The 13,956-nt window shown below is 39.9% G+C and overlaps 1 protein-coding gene and 1 long non-coding RNA gene across 2 annotated transcripts in view; one reads left to right on the plus strand and one right to left on the minus strand.

The window, feature by feature from the left end:
• Positions 1-12,818, minus strand: part of LOC138952191 (uncharacterized) — a 34,027-nt gene extending 21,209 nt beyond the window's left edge. The window contains exon 1 of the long non-coding RNA XR_011451323.1: positions 12,772-12,818. This is a non-coding gene — a long non-coding RNA (uncharacterized lncRNA). The remainder of the gene's footprint in view (positions 1-12,771) is intronic.
• On the plus strand, positions 52-5,994 carry LOC138952635 (cytochrome c oxidase subunit 7A2-like, mitochondrial). The gene is made up of 4 exons (XM_070324339.1): positions 52-229; positions 1,991-2,200; positions 2,785-2,962; positions 5,795-5,994. Exons 1-3 carry the CDS (start codon positions 158-160, stop codon positions 2,926-2,928), a joined length of 426 nt encoding a protein of 141 aa, XP_070180440.1. The 5' UTR covers positions 52-157; the 3' UTR covers positions 2,929-2,962; positions 5,795-5,994.
• Positions 12,819-13,956: the final 1,138 nt, after the last annotated feature.

A 13,956-nucleotide genomic window follows, 5' to 3' on the forward strand; every position in this document is an offset into this window, starting at 1 on the left:
AAGGAGTGGAACGTGAAAAATTGCTGCAAAATGCGAGATTTAGCGAGATTCGAATGACCGTGACCGGAAGGTCGTTCTTTCGCGTGGAGTGACGAAAACAGACGGGACAGAAGTCGGATAAAAAAGGGGTACCGAGGGAAAACTGCTATTTACAATCATGTATTACAAATTCAACAGTATGATCAACCGGATAATGCCGTCCACGCAGTCACAAGCGTATGCCCCCCAGGTGTGTATCTACTCATGTTCATTTTCATTCACAGATGAACCAGCGGACGGATAAACTTGATCATTTCAATGACAATATTTGAAAATTACACAACTTATTCTTGTCTTTAGGATGGACATAATCTGTAACGCGGTCGGGATCCTTCTTCAATCCATTATCAAGGAATTATTGTGTTAGGGTAGCACTGTTCTTCTTCTTCATCTTCTTCTGCGTATTGAGGGGATCCCTATGCACTATAGAGGGCAATTATCCTCACTGCCGGGTTGGGCCTAAGCCTAAGATCCGTAGAGACTAGAGACAGAGTGAACGATAAAGTGGATAGTGTACCCATGAAAATAAAGACAGGGGTAGGTTGGTAGGCAAGCTACTGCTTTTCGCAAAACATTGACGATTGACGAACAAAATGGAGCAAGAGCGACTTGTAGACTTGATCATGTTGATGTCGTTGTTGATGTACATACGAGGAACAGGGTAGGTTCAAGGACAGATCCCTAAGGAACACCCGAGGTCACTTGGCCAACTATAGAGGTTTGGCCGTGGACAACAACTTTCTGGGTCTTCCTGGAGAGGAACTCCTTAATCTAGCGGAGAGTCTGACCATGGACGCCATGGAGGATTACCTAATCTTTGAAAATTGACCAGTTATGGGCTAACTCTCTCTCTCTCTCTCTCTCTCTCTCTCTCTCTCTCTCAGGCTGGGTCTCTCCCTCTCTCGTGCACAGACATTCACATCAAGTACACATGTTTCACTTACACACTTGTGAAGAGGAAATTAATATTTAAAAAGTATAATTAGCAACATAATGTGGCACTGGCAGTTATGAGATAGATAGATAAATAAATTTGCAGATGTCTAAGGCCGCGAGGCCTATATCTGATCTTTTGACCAGTACTATTGACTATCCTAACTTTGAGATGGCCTAGTGTAACGATCTTTTGATCGTGCCTTATTGTCTAAACTTTTCTTCCGGTGGCGTATATATTATGGCTGGGAGTAGCTTGCGTGGCCTTCGTGGCAAACACTGGGTGGCTAACCTTAGCACAGTACATGTAGTCTTTGAACACACTGTCAATTCTGTTCTTGAAACTGTTTAATGACGGCGCCTCCACAGTTGACTTGTCCAGGGCATTCCAAGTGTCTACAACTCTGTTTGTGAAGAAGTGCTGTCTCAAGCTGGTTTTACATGCGTTTTTCTTTAACTTGTAACAGTGTCTACACACTGTGCATGAACTTGTACACTTCTATCATATCACCTCTCACTCTTCTGTAACACATACTACTGTAGGTAGTTTCATGACTTTGAGACGCTCCTCATACTCTAGGTCCTTCAAACCCGGCACACACTTTGTTGCTCTACGTAGCACACCCTCAATAAGCTTTTTGTCCTTTTCCAAGCGTGGACTCCAGGCACAGTTTGCGAATTCCAGTTATACCATACCTGTGTACTCAGAAGCACACAGACCCACACACACATGTCGTGACACACCAAAAGACTTGAGGGATTGTGTTATTAGTATTAGTATTATTAACTACATGTAAAAACATTTTATGTGTATTCCTCCAAAAAAGTTTATGCCTAACAGTAACAGAATTTGCAGCACAAGTGATTGAGTCATTGAAATACTAATCATAAGCAAGGGAGATCACCCTTTACCGTGTGTGTCTGTGCCACTCACACAATCTACAAACCAACATGGTGTTTGAAAAGAAGCAAGCTTTGTATTTTTTATTAATAAGATCCTTATTTTGTATTGATGCAGGGTCTCAGGTCTGTGGCGAAGGAACCATCGAGAATCATCTTTGAATCATCAAAGATCCAGCCAGTCCACGAACCAGAGGTTACGATGACTCGGGCCTCCAGCACCGGTGCTGCCAAGGGTCCCAGTGCAACCGCACTGAATGAAGCTTTGGGTGTGGTGCCAAATAATGCTCGCTACCAGAAAATCATGCAGATGCAGAACTTCTTTTTGGTGGGTGCATTTGTAGGCAATGTTTGCTTTACACTTCCTGAAGGAGGTTGTGGTAGGGTGTCCGACCAATTTTGGGTAGCCAGCCAACATTTTCAGAATAGTACAGTTTTAGGAAAAGTGCTCCACTGTCAGATCAGATGCTATACTGTCAACTCAGAAGCAGACTTCAAGCCCAAGAAGTTAGAAGTACATAAGTTATAACTTTATACAAGAGTGAGATGAGACTTCAACTCTTGCCTTGCTTTAAATCTTTATTTTAGGATGAATATGGGACACAGTGTTGTTCCCAGGCCTTGGTCTTTTACGCATACTATTTTGATCTGACGCATTGTTCGGATCCCCAGGCTGGTCGAATGTAAGATAGTTTTGACATGTAGGATGTCTTCTAACACAGCAACATTTTGTGGCCAAGACAATTTGACCAATATGGTTTGAATTGAAGCCGGGTCCAACTGATCTATTTCCTCTGTATCTGGGGACAACAGTAAGTTCAAGCTATATGACAATTGTCTGGCACTTTGCACAATACGATGCATTGAATAAACAAGCATGATCTTTAACTTTCTCTTTATTTTTGTTTTCAGAAAGAAGACGGCAGACTGGTGTGGCAGAAATTTGGCCATGACCGTGCACTTTTCTACACCACCGTGGCTCTGTGTTTCGTGGGTTCAGCATTGTTGGGTGCTCAGCTCCTCAAGATGGCTTTTCCACGCACGAACCAGGATTGATGACATGAACATGTTAGGCGTCTTTTTGATTCGTGTAAGTTACGGTACTCATTTCTACTCCATTCTTTTGTTAGTACGAGTATTCAGAAAAGCACTTGGATGAATGGTGAAGGTTAAGGATCCAAAGTGCTTTCCATAGTGAGGAATGGTCTGTCATTGACGGAAGCTTTCATATTATTTAGTATCCAGAATCTCAATCTTCAGCAAAAGAACCTTGCCACTTTTACTTTTCAAGATTTTACTAAATCTGATTGATATAACCTGTAGTTACAAGGAAATTGTTCTGTTTTCTTTTATCACCAGCAATTTTGTTTTTGTTTTTTTCAGCGGGACTAGGGGGTGGGGGAATGTTTCATCATTAGCAATAGAACATATGAATTTCTATACTGGAATGACTTCTTAGTGGACTGGGTGGCCGAGTGGTAACGCACTTGCGCTCGGAAGCGAGAGGTTGCGAGTTCGACCCTGGGTCAGGGCGTTAGCAATTTTCTCCCCCCTTTCCAAACCTAGGTGGTGGGTTCAAGTGCTAGTCTTTGGGATGAGACGAAAAACCGAGGTCCCTTCGTGTACACTACATTGGGGTGTGCACGTTAAAGATCCCACGATTGACAAAAGGGTCTTTCCTGGCAAAATTGTATAGGCATAGATAAAAATGTCCACCAAAATACCCGTGTGACTTGGAATAATAGGCCGTGAAAAGTAGGATATGCGCCAAAATGGCTGCGATCTGCTGGCCGATGTGAATGCGTGACGTGATGTATTGTGTAAAAAAAAAAATCTATCTCACACGGCATAAATAAATCCCTGCGCCTTGAATATGTGCGCGATATAAATTGCATAAAATAAAAATAAAAATTTTTAAAAAAATCCCTGCGCTTAGAACTGTACCCACGGAATACGCGCGATATAAGCATCATATTGATTGATTGATTGATTGATGTGTTTTAGTATTTTTTTGATAGCTATCCTAAATCACTTTTTTTGGGGGGGGGGGGGGGGGGGGGAGTGTGTTATCCCCTCACTTTTAGAATGTTATCTTGCTGTGCCTGTGGCAACAAAGGCAGTTACATTTATTGTGTGTGTTCTTTTCTTGTTTATCCGTACTTAAATGAAGTTCAGTCAGTATAGAATTAGTCGCCAAGTCTGAGAGTTACAGGCCTTAGTATTAAGCGATTCACACTCTTTTGTAGAAGGGAGATTTTGATTCAGAAAATAACCAACTTCATGCTTTATTTATTTGATTTGCTTGTGTTCAAGCGTATAGGTGTTAATGTAAATTGGTTATGTATGTGGCATTTTACCATAAATTTGTGTTATCTAGACTACAGTTGAGCATTTTGAACTTTCCAACTACATGTACAAGAACTAATTGTTCACATCAGCCATGACCGCAACCCCATGAGCTATTAACAGGGCCTAGCATTGTAAGCCGTTCGGCGTACTTTACGCCGAAATAACATCTCCAGTACGCGGAATTCGATTTGGTGTACGCCGAAATGCAAAAACCTGTTATTCCCAAACGGTAAACCCAAACAGTCCCAGCTTTCGTTTTGTGCGCCGTTCGGTTCAATTCTCAATTGGTTTGACAGTTTGCTTGAGCACGCACTTCCTCTGGCATCGCGCGAGCATGCTTTGTGCCGGTGTTTTGTGGTTCTAGACTTGAAATAATGTCTCGAAGTGACATTGTTGAACGTGGTCAGCCATTCAGTGAGAAAGAATCCAGGTATTCCTGTAAGTGGGAATGGCTGGATTTCGTTCCGAAGGCGGAAGGCAAGTCAGAAGAAGTAATGTGCCGATACGGACTATGGCTCCAAAAGGTTGCTATTTCTGTGAAGGCATAATTTAGTTGCTCAATCTTCTTTGGGGGGGGGGGGGGGGGGGGGTCATTTTAGGTAAAAAAAATCTCTAAAAAATCTTCAAATTCAGGGGGCTTTGCCCCCAGACCCCCGCCTTTGTAAGCTGAACTCACTTTTTCCAATGCTAGGCCCTGTATTAACCTTCACCAGATCATGCTTTGGACTACACAGTCCGGTTTATGTGGGTCGTATACGACCCATACAAGAAGGTTTCAACATTACAAGAATGGGAAGTCTGATATGGCCCTTTGTGGTCAGCTGGGCGTTAAGCAAACAAACAAGAATGGGAAGTACTCGACCCACGCCATCCGAATAGGGATACACTTTTTCTTGCTGCTTTGCAGAGTATATATGGGTTGTATCCAAATAGGGATAAACTCTGTAAGATACCTTCTTTAATTCCATATGGGATGTCCATGACCCATAATATCCGGACGATGTAGTTCAAATGATGTTATTGTTTATTGTTTGTTAACAAAGATAATAAAGTGGTCAATAGGAAGGTCCTATGGTGTCTGATCATTAAACGAAATCTCAATCAAAAACTCCCAATAATTTTAGAGATACAGAAACTTTTGTGAGGCCCTAGGATGAATGGTGAAGGTTAAGGATCCAAAGTGCTTTCTAGGTGAATATTTCATGATTGCTTGGGGGGGGGGGGGGGGGTACAATAAATACACACCGTTCTAGTTTACAGATGGTAAAGCTCTAGTATAATGGAATAATGTCATTTTATGGAATAATACAGAAGGAATAATGTCATTTTAGTCTACCCAGCTTCACACTCACAGTCACCTGTGTGAAAATGCTATGCACAGCAAGTTTAACTTGATATTACATGTACTGCAAGATTTCTTTCAATTTTATGCATAGCTCCCTATTAAATTTTAAGAAACAAAGTGAAGTGGCTTGGCAGTGATGGTCACTTGATGGAGAGAGGAAAATGAAAAGGACAGTAGGGTTAACAGTAACACATGAAATGAAAATATGTTTTCCTTTTTTGTGTGCAGATTTGCTGTTTGTGTCAGAAGACCAACCAGTGTGATATTGTTTGACGGAAGGACTTTTTGAAGACAATTGATTTATGAGCTATTTTCTCAGGCACTGGATAAAAGCATACATTTTTAGATAGATAGATGTACACATTTTGTTTTTATTATCTGGTATCTGGCATACACATTTTGGATATTAAATATTCATCATGATCCCATTCTTTGACTGAATTTGTTATCTTTTTGTGAAAATGGTTTGTGAGAGATAGTTTTTACTGAGCACTGGTGTTTTTTCAAAAAAGACATCAATAGCCTTTGCTTGTGTCTGTTTGAATACAACTTTGCGTCCTCTGAGATGGTTATAATTGTTGATATACCAATATGTTCTCACAGAATGTTGGCGTAACTCATTTTAGACAGCTTTTCAGCAGAAAGCCAAAACTCATTAAAGCTGTGGTCTATTTATGACTATCCGGGGCTACGAGTTTGAAAAGATAAGGTGAAAATCATGTACAGAATTCTGTACAGCAAACGCTACCCGAAACCCCATCTATACGGCGTGTATGACCTTGAGAGCTTCAGTCAACGCTTGAATTTTGCAGTGGTAACATCCGGTTTGCTCTCTCAAAGCTGGGCATACTTGTCAAGAAGGATCGAGCAGAAAAAATAAACGACTTGGCAGGGATTCGAACTCAAGGCCTCGGGTCCTCGAAATGTCGGGGCCGATGTCTTAACCGCTACTGCTAGGCCACTCCACCAGTGTTGTCAAAGATGGAAAAAATTATAATTTTATATCATTCTACGCTTGAACTACCATTCATGCGTTGCTAAAACGTAAAAATTGCCCTTCAAATTTGCCTTTATTTGCAAACATGTTTCACGGAATCGCAGTACATGTTTACACCGTCATGCTACACGACATTCGCGCCTTGCAAATAGCTGCGATATCTCTATTTACAACATGCAAGAAAAATGACAAGAAGAGTATTTGAATCTCTCCAAAGCTCTGTGAAGTTGAAAACAGACATCAAAGAAATAGTTATACATGTATTCACTTCTGAACAGTGGGCGGATATATATACAGTAAATGTATATAAATCATGCTGCTTCAAGAATAACATAACATGAATTCATATCAATGTAACAGTTTTTCCTTATTTTTCTCAATTGGCGTAGTAGCCTAGTGGTTAGGACATCAGACTCGAGGTCGAGAGTTCGAATCTTCGCCGGGGCGTTTATTTTTTCCTCTTGATCTCTCTTGAAGATAAAAATATGATCAGTCTTGAGAGAGCAAACCGGATGTTATCCCTGCAAAATTCAAGCGTTGACTGAAGCTCTCAAGGTCATACACGCCGTATAGGTGGGGTTTCGGGTAGCGTTTGCTGTACAGAATTCTGTACATGATTTTCATCCCTGTCTTTTTGACCTCGTAGCCCCGGAAAGTCATAAATAGACCACAGCTTTAATTTTATTATGAAAAAGTGTTAATAATTGTACTTGGTATGGATAGAAAGATGAAAAGAATATTAAATCATGTATTGTCCATCATATTTTAGAGATTTTTATAGAGAATGATTTACATAGTCTAAAGCTCAAAAACATCAAAACTGCCAAGAATCGAGTTACGCCAACATTCCAGGACGACGATATGACCCTTTTTGGGCTTCCTGGATTGAACACACACACACACACACACACACACACAAAAGGAACAGGAGTTTCAACAGACACCAAATAATGAGAATTTTACAAACTTCCTCTTTCCATTATTAAAAATCATTTGTTACATGCATGTCTCATATTCAAACTTTAAATATCGGGCTTAAAACTAGGTTTTAACAAACTGTCATGAAGATACATGTAAAAGAGATGTTTCCATTTTCACAATACAAAGTAGTAACATTGTTGAAAAGCACAGAAGCTTCACTGAATTAAAATGTTGGAGAAATCAAGAAGAGCTATAAACCTTGAAACGTTATCTGGCATCCGTACCTAAAGCATCAATCAGCCACCCACTGCGGGTTAGGGGGAAGAATTTACCCGATGCTCCCCAGCATGTCGTAAGAGGCGACTAACGGATTCTGTTTCTCTTTTTATATTTAGTCAAGTTTTGACTAAATATTTTAACATCGAGGGGGAATCGAAACGAGGGTCGTGGTGTATGTGCGTGCGTGTGTGTGTGTGTGTGTGTGCGTGTGTGTGTGTGTGTGTGTGTGTGTAGAGCGATTCAGACTAAACTACTGGACCGATCTTTATGAAATTTGACATGAGAGTTCCTGGGTATGAAATCCCCGAACGTTTTTTTCATTTTTTTGATAAATGTCTTTGATGACGTCATATCCGGCTTTTCGTGAAAGTTGAGGCGGCACTGTCACGCCCTCATTTTTCAACCAAATTGGTTGAAATTTTGGTCAAGTAATCTTCGACGAAGCCCGGGGTTCGGTATTGCATTTCAGCTTGGTGGCTTAAAAATTAATTAATGACTTTGGTCATTAAAAATCTGAAAATTGTAAAAAAAAATAAAAATTTATAAAACGATCCAAATTTACGTTTATCTTATTCTCCATCATTTGCTGATTCCAAAAACATATAAATATGTTATATTCGGATTAACAACAAGCTCTGAAAATTAAATATATAAAAATTATTATCAAAATTTTTTTTTCGAAATCAATTTAAAAACACTTTCATCTTATTCCTTGTTGGTTCCTGATTCCAAAAATATATAGATATGATATGTTTGGATTAAAAACACGCTCAGAAAGTTGAAACGAAGAGAGGTACAGAAAAGCGTGCTATCCTTCTCAGCGCAACGAATACCCCGCTCTTCTTGTCAATTCCACGGGCACTGCCTTTGCCACGGGCGGTGGAGTGACGATGCTACGAGTATACGGTCTTGCTGCGTTCAGTTTCATTCTGTGAGTTCGACAGCTACTTGACTAAATATTGTATTTTCGCCTTACGCGACTTGTTACCCTTGTTAAGTGTTTCTTATATAGAATATACTTATATAGTCAATTTTTGTAAAGATTTTAGTCAAGCAGTATGTAAGAAATGTTAAGTCCTTTGTACTGGAAACTTGCATTCTCCCAGTAAGGTACATGTAGTACATTGTACTACGTTGCAAGCCCCTGGAGCAAATTTTTGATTAGTGCTTTTGTGAACAAAAAACAATTGACAAGTGGCTCTATCCATCTCCCCCATTTCCCTGTCGCGATATAACCTTCGTGGTCGAAAACGATGTTACACACCAAATAAAGAAAGAAAGCGTCAATCAGCCGCCCTTGAAAGGGTGCAAAGGAGAGCGACCAAACTGGTTAAGGCCTTGAAAAACATGACATACGTGTATGTTGAAAGACTACAGGTACTCAATCTCCCGATGTGATTATATTTGCGATTTTCGTGTGTACGCCATGTATGCAGATTTGTGTAGGTATATTAGTATTCATGTGTGAGTGTATGTGTATGTGTGTGTGTTTGTATGTATGTGCGTGTGCCTGTCTGTATGCGTGTGTGTGTGTATGTATGTGTGCGTGTGTGTGTGTGTGTGTGTGTGTGAATGTGTATCTGTGTGTCTGTGTGTATCTGTGCATGTGTGTGGTGATAGCATGTGTGTGTGTATGCGCACGCGTATGTGCGTGCGCACGCGTGTGTTTGTTTGTGACTGCATGGATTTAAACGATGATTTGCTTTTCTACTCCTGTTCTTTTTTTGTCTTAATGATTGTATTTTGGTTTTGTACATGTGTATAATAATGTCATTGTAAAGCGCTTGGAGCTTTTAGGTAAGCGATAAATTTCCATTATTATTATTATTATTATATCGAGAAGACTCAGAGGCGACCTGATACAGACCAATAAAATCTTTCAGGGTATTGATAATGTCAAAGTCGAGCGCCTTTTTTCAAGAAGTCTACCACTGATGTAACGAGGAAAAATACGGACAAAATCTTTATTGAAATTAGTAAAACTGATATCCGGAAACATTCTTTTTCTAACAGAGTTGCACCATCATGGAACACACTGTCTGATGTTGTTAAAAATGCACAAACTATTAACACTTTCAAAAATCTGCTGGACATACAAAAACTTTTGACCGAGTCACTTTATTTGTACGATAATTGATAATGAGTAAATACGACTTTGAGCATTTTAATATGATTGACCTGCAACAAATTTGATAATGAGTTGGGACGCGAAAAAAAGCCGGGAGGCTTATGGATACCAATTCAGTCCCTAACCACTACTACTACTAAACATTTTAATGCAACTGCAGATTGAGCAGTTAAGATTGTTTTGAAAATCTTTGGCCATGCATTGTGATTTTTTCAGTTGCTCTCTCTCTCTCTCTCTCTCTTTTTTTTAAAATTTTCTTTCTTGTCCAAATCTGTCTCTTTGCCTTTTATTTTCTGCTGCACACTGTCACGAAATACCAGTTTATGCACTGTACTTTCGATTTCAAACGGAGGTGACGTCAAGTTATCCCCCTTGCACCAACTTCCGCCCTCAGCTTTTCGCCGTTTCTCACAACAACAAGGAGCAAGGTTTGTCTTATTTTTGTTTGAGGCAGTAAAAATATACATCTTAACTCATTGCACCTGGTGTAGGAAACGTGTTGCTGTTTAATGATATTTAGTTCTAATGAGCAGAAATGGTATAATCATTACAAATCTGGGTTTAAAAGATGACCTTCATTTGTTTGTCTTCTTTGCGTACGTGATCAGTGCACACACTGAACAGGATGCTTCTCGATGAATAAGATTGTGCTGCTAAACTTGCTCTGAAACTTCTGAAGGAAAATTTAATGGTTAGGGGATTAAAAAGGACAAATTCAACACTTGCTGTAGAAAAGAATTACCCTTTTTTTAAATGCCAGGAGTAGGCTATCTGAAAGTGGAACACACTTTCTAACAGTAAAACTTAAAAGAACCGACTTCACAGTGAACAGATCATGAAAGAAAGATTGTATTAATATGATGGGTGACTATTAGTCACTAAATTTCAAAATAAGCATGCATTAAACAGACCCAAATGCAATTTGGAATATAATGAGGGGACATAAAAAAAGGAGCAAGGCCTACTCATTCAAGTCATTGTCCCACACAGGATTCACATCTGTATGATGCACTATAACGTTAGACCCTGTAAAAACTGAGTGCAGACAACAAATCTGCACTCAGTTTTTCTCTCCCATCTTGGAAATAATTCTCCAATGATCATACTTAGAGCATTCCCAGGGCAATTAAATTCAAGAAAAATTGTATCAAATTTAGGACAAGTCCAGAGCAGTATCATGAGTATGTCACAAATGCTTTGTGTTCACCCATCGATAGCAGAACGGGGGCACATAAATAAGAAACACTTGCTGTTTTCCTTCAAGACACCTGGCTATCAACTGTTCATCTGTCATATCAGTGCTTTTGTCTGTCATACAACCCAAAGTGCAGTACCCTCGACTAGTATATATATATATGTCACAGTGGAAATGAGAATCCAGTGAGATTCCGAATCGCACTAGTGGAGATTGGAATTCCAGTTTGCACTAGGGCAAACTAGAATTCTCATCTCCACTGGATATTTGTTAGTAAAGATTGGAATTCCAGTTTGCCCTAGTGCAAACGGGAATCCAGTTTCAGTGGAGATGGGAATTCCAGTTTTCACAAGGGGAAATAGGAATTGGGGGAAATAATGTGTTCAAAGGTTTAGAATTGTTGTTAAAACCATTTCATCTTGAGCTTACTTATTGCAGGTATTGAAATGCAGAAATAAAAATAAATATTATTTGATTTCTGCCCATGTTTTATCATGTCCGGAATTTTCTGCATGTCCATGACATTGGAAAACGATGTCGAAAAGTCTGTCCTGTGTGATGACTGGCTTGTTGGATTTTTTTGTAGTAGCCTACACAATGTTCCTTGCACCAATTTCTTCCAATTTGAACTGTTTTTGGCTCCAGTGGTTGAATTGTGCTCCATGTTGGGATTTTTGTCCAGGGATAGAATGCAGACACGCTTCAATCTTGTACTTTTCTTGAGTTTCTTTTTTGTTTGTATCCAAAGATTCAAGATGCTGCTCTAAAAGAATATAAAATTTCTCCTTTTGCTCCATGATCCACTCTCTGAGTCAGTTTAGCAGAAAACAAACTGCAGCAAGTCAAAATTTCTAACTGAGTGGAGAAGACTAGTGTTCACTCTTTCTTTAGGACTAAGAGTTCACAAAAGAAGTGAGGCCAGACAGATAGACGACTGAGTGAACGTTCAGTAGTCGTGGTTTTACAATACAATACAATACAATAATACTGTCGGCTCTGATGGGCGAGGCCATCTCTCTCTCCCTCTCCCTCTCCCTCAGTCTCAGTCTCTCTCTCTCTCTCTCTCTCTCTCTCTCTCTCTCTCTCTATCTCATGCTTCATCTTATATAAACTTTTAACTTTGTGATATGATTTAATGATATTGATACAAACAACGTATTGTTCGCAATTACTCTGTGTTGTTCGATTATATCAATTCAATAATATTTATTTTTATTTCTGCATTTCAATACCTGCAATGAGTAGGCCTTAAAGTCATGAATGACTCAAGATGAAATGGTTTTAACAACAATTCTAAACCTTTGAACACATTATTTCCCCCAATTCCTATTTCCCCTAGTGAAAACTGGAATTCCCATCTCCACTGAAACTGGATTCCCGTTTGCACTAGGGCAAACTGGAATTCCAATCTTCACTAACAAATATCCAGTGGAGATGAGAATTCTAGTTTGCCCTAGTGCAAACTGGAATTCCAATCTCCACTAGTGCGATTCGGAATCTCACTGGATTCTCATTTCCACTGTGACATATATATAGGAAGCCCTTTTAGTGGCACATGACTGATGGTGGCATTGTCAGTCGCTTGCAAGCCCCTGGAGCAATTTTTTTATTAGTGCTTTTGTGAACAAGAAACAATTAACAAGTGGCTCTATCCCATCTCCCCCCTTTCCCCGTCGCGATATAACCTTGAACGGTTGAAAACGACGTTAAACACCAAATAAAGAAAGAAAGATTGTCAGTCGCATGACACCCAGTTACGACCCGCCAAAGTCTATGGGTGTTTGTATGGCTGTAGTCTGCATGTGATGCAATGGGGTGCCTGGCTAACTGCATCTCTGTGGTAGTGGGGAGTGTCAAGTGAGTGTGATATCCTTTGATAAGGATAGATACCAGAAAACAAACATTTGAGTCTTTTTGACGTCAGATCACAGGCGGAAGGTATCGTCCACTGGACTACTACTATCACAGAAAGACTACAAGGTACGTCACTCACCTTCGAGTCTTCTGTGTTCTTGGAGTCGCTTCCTGGAGAAAAATATTGTTCAAGACGGTTTGCCTCTTCCTACAGTCAGGGTTCCTGCAGGGCAGAGCTGATACAATTCAATGAGTTTTCAAGGACATTTCCAGGACCAAATAAAGGCTTTTCAAGGACATGATTTTCCCCAAATTAATGCAAAGCACCAAGCTTACCTTCAGTTACCTTCCCATTTTCCACGCTAAGACACAGGAAGAGATATAAAAATGCCACTGCGGTTCTCCGCGTCTGCAAACTATTAGTCATTTCGTAGTTTCCCTTGCCAACTTCCGGGAAGGGAAGCAACTACGGGTGACTAGTAATAGTTAGTTCGTCTGCTTTCGTTTTCACTCGATCTTTTATTCTCCCAAAATGTGTGTACTGTATTTGACGAAAAAAAAGGGGGTTGCATTTTTGACTCACATGCGAAGCAAAAGTGAGTCTATGTACTCACCCGAGTCGGACGTCCGGACGTCTCGGACGTCCGTCCGTCCGGAAAACTTTAACGTTGGATATTTCTTGGACACTATTCAGTCTATCAGTACCAAATTTGGCAAGATGGTGTATGATGACAAGGCCCCAAAAAACATACATAGCATCTTGACCTTGCTTCAAGGTCAAGGTCGCAGGGGCCATAAATGTTGCCTAAAAAACAGCTATTTTTCACATTTTTCCCATTTTCTCTGAAGTTTTTGAGATTGAATACCTCACCTATATATGATATATAGGGCAAAGTAAGCCCCATCTTTTGATACCAGTTTGGTTTACCTTGCTTCAAGGTCAAGGTCACAGGAGCTCTTCAAAGTTGGATTGTATACATATTTTGAAGTGACCTTGACCCTGAACTATGGAAAAT

The sequence above is a fragment of the Littorina saxatilis genome, linkage group LG17 (genome assembly GCF_037325665.1).
Source record: "Littorina saxatilis isolate snail1 linkage group LG17, US_GU_Lsax_2.0, whole genome shotgun sequence".
NCBI classification, from domain to species: Eukaryota; Metazoa; Mollusca; class Gastropoda; order Littorinimorpha; family Littorinidae; genus Littorina; species Littorina saxatilis.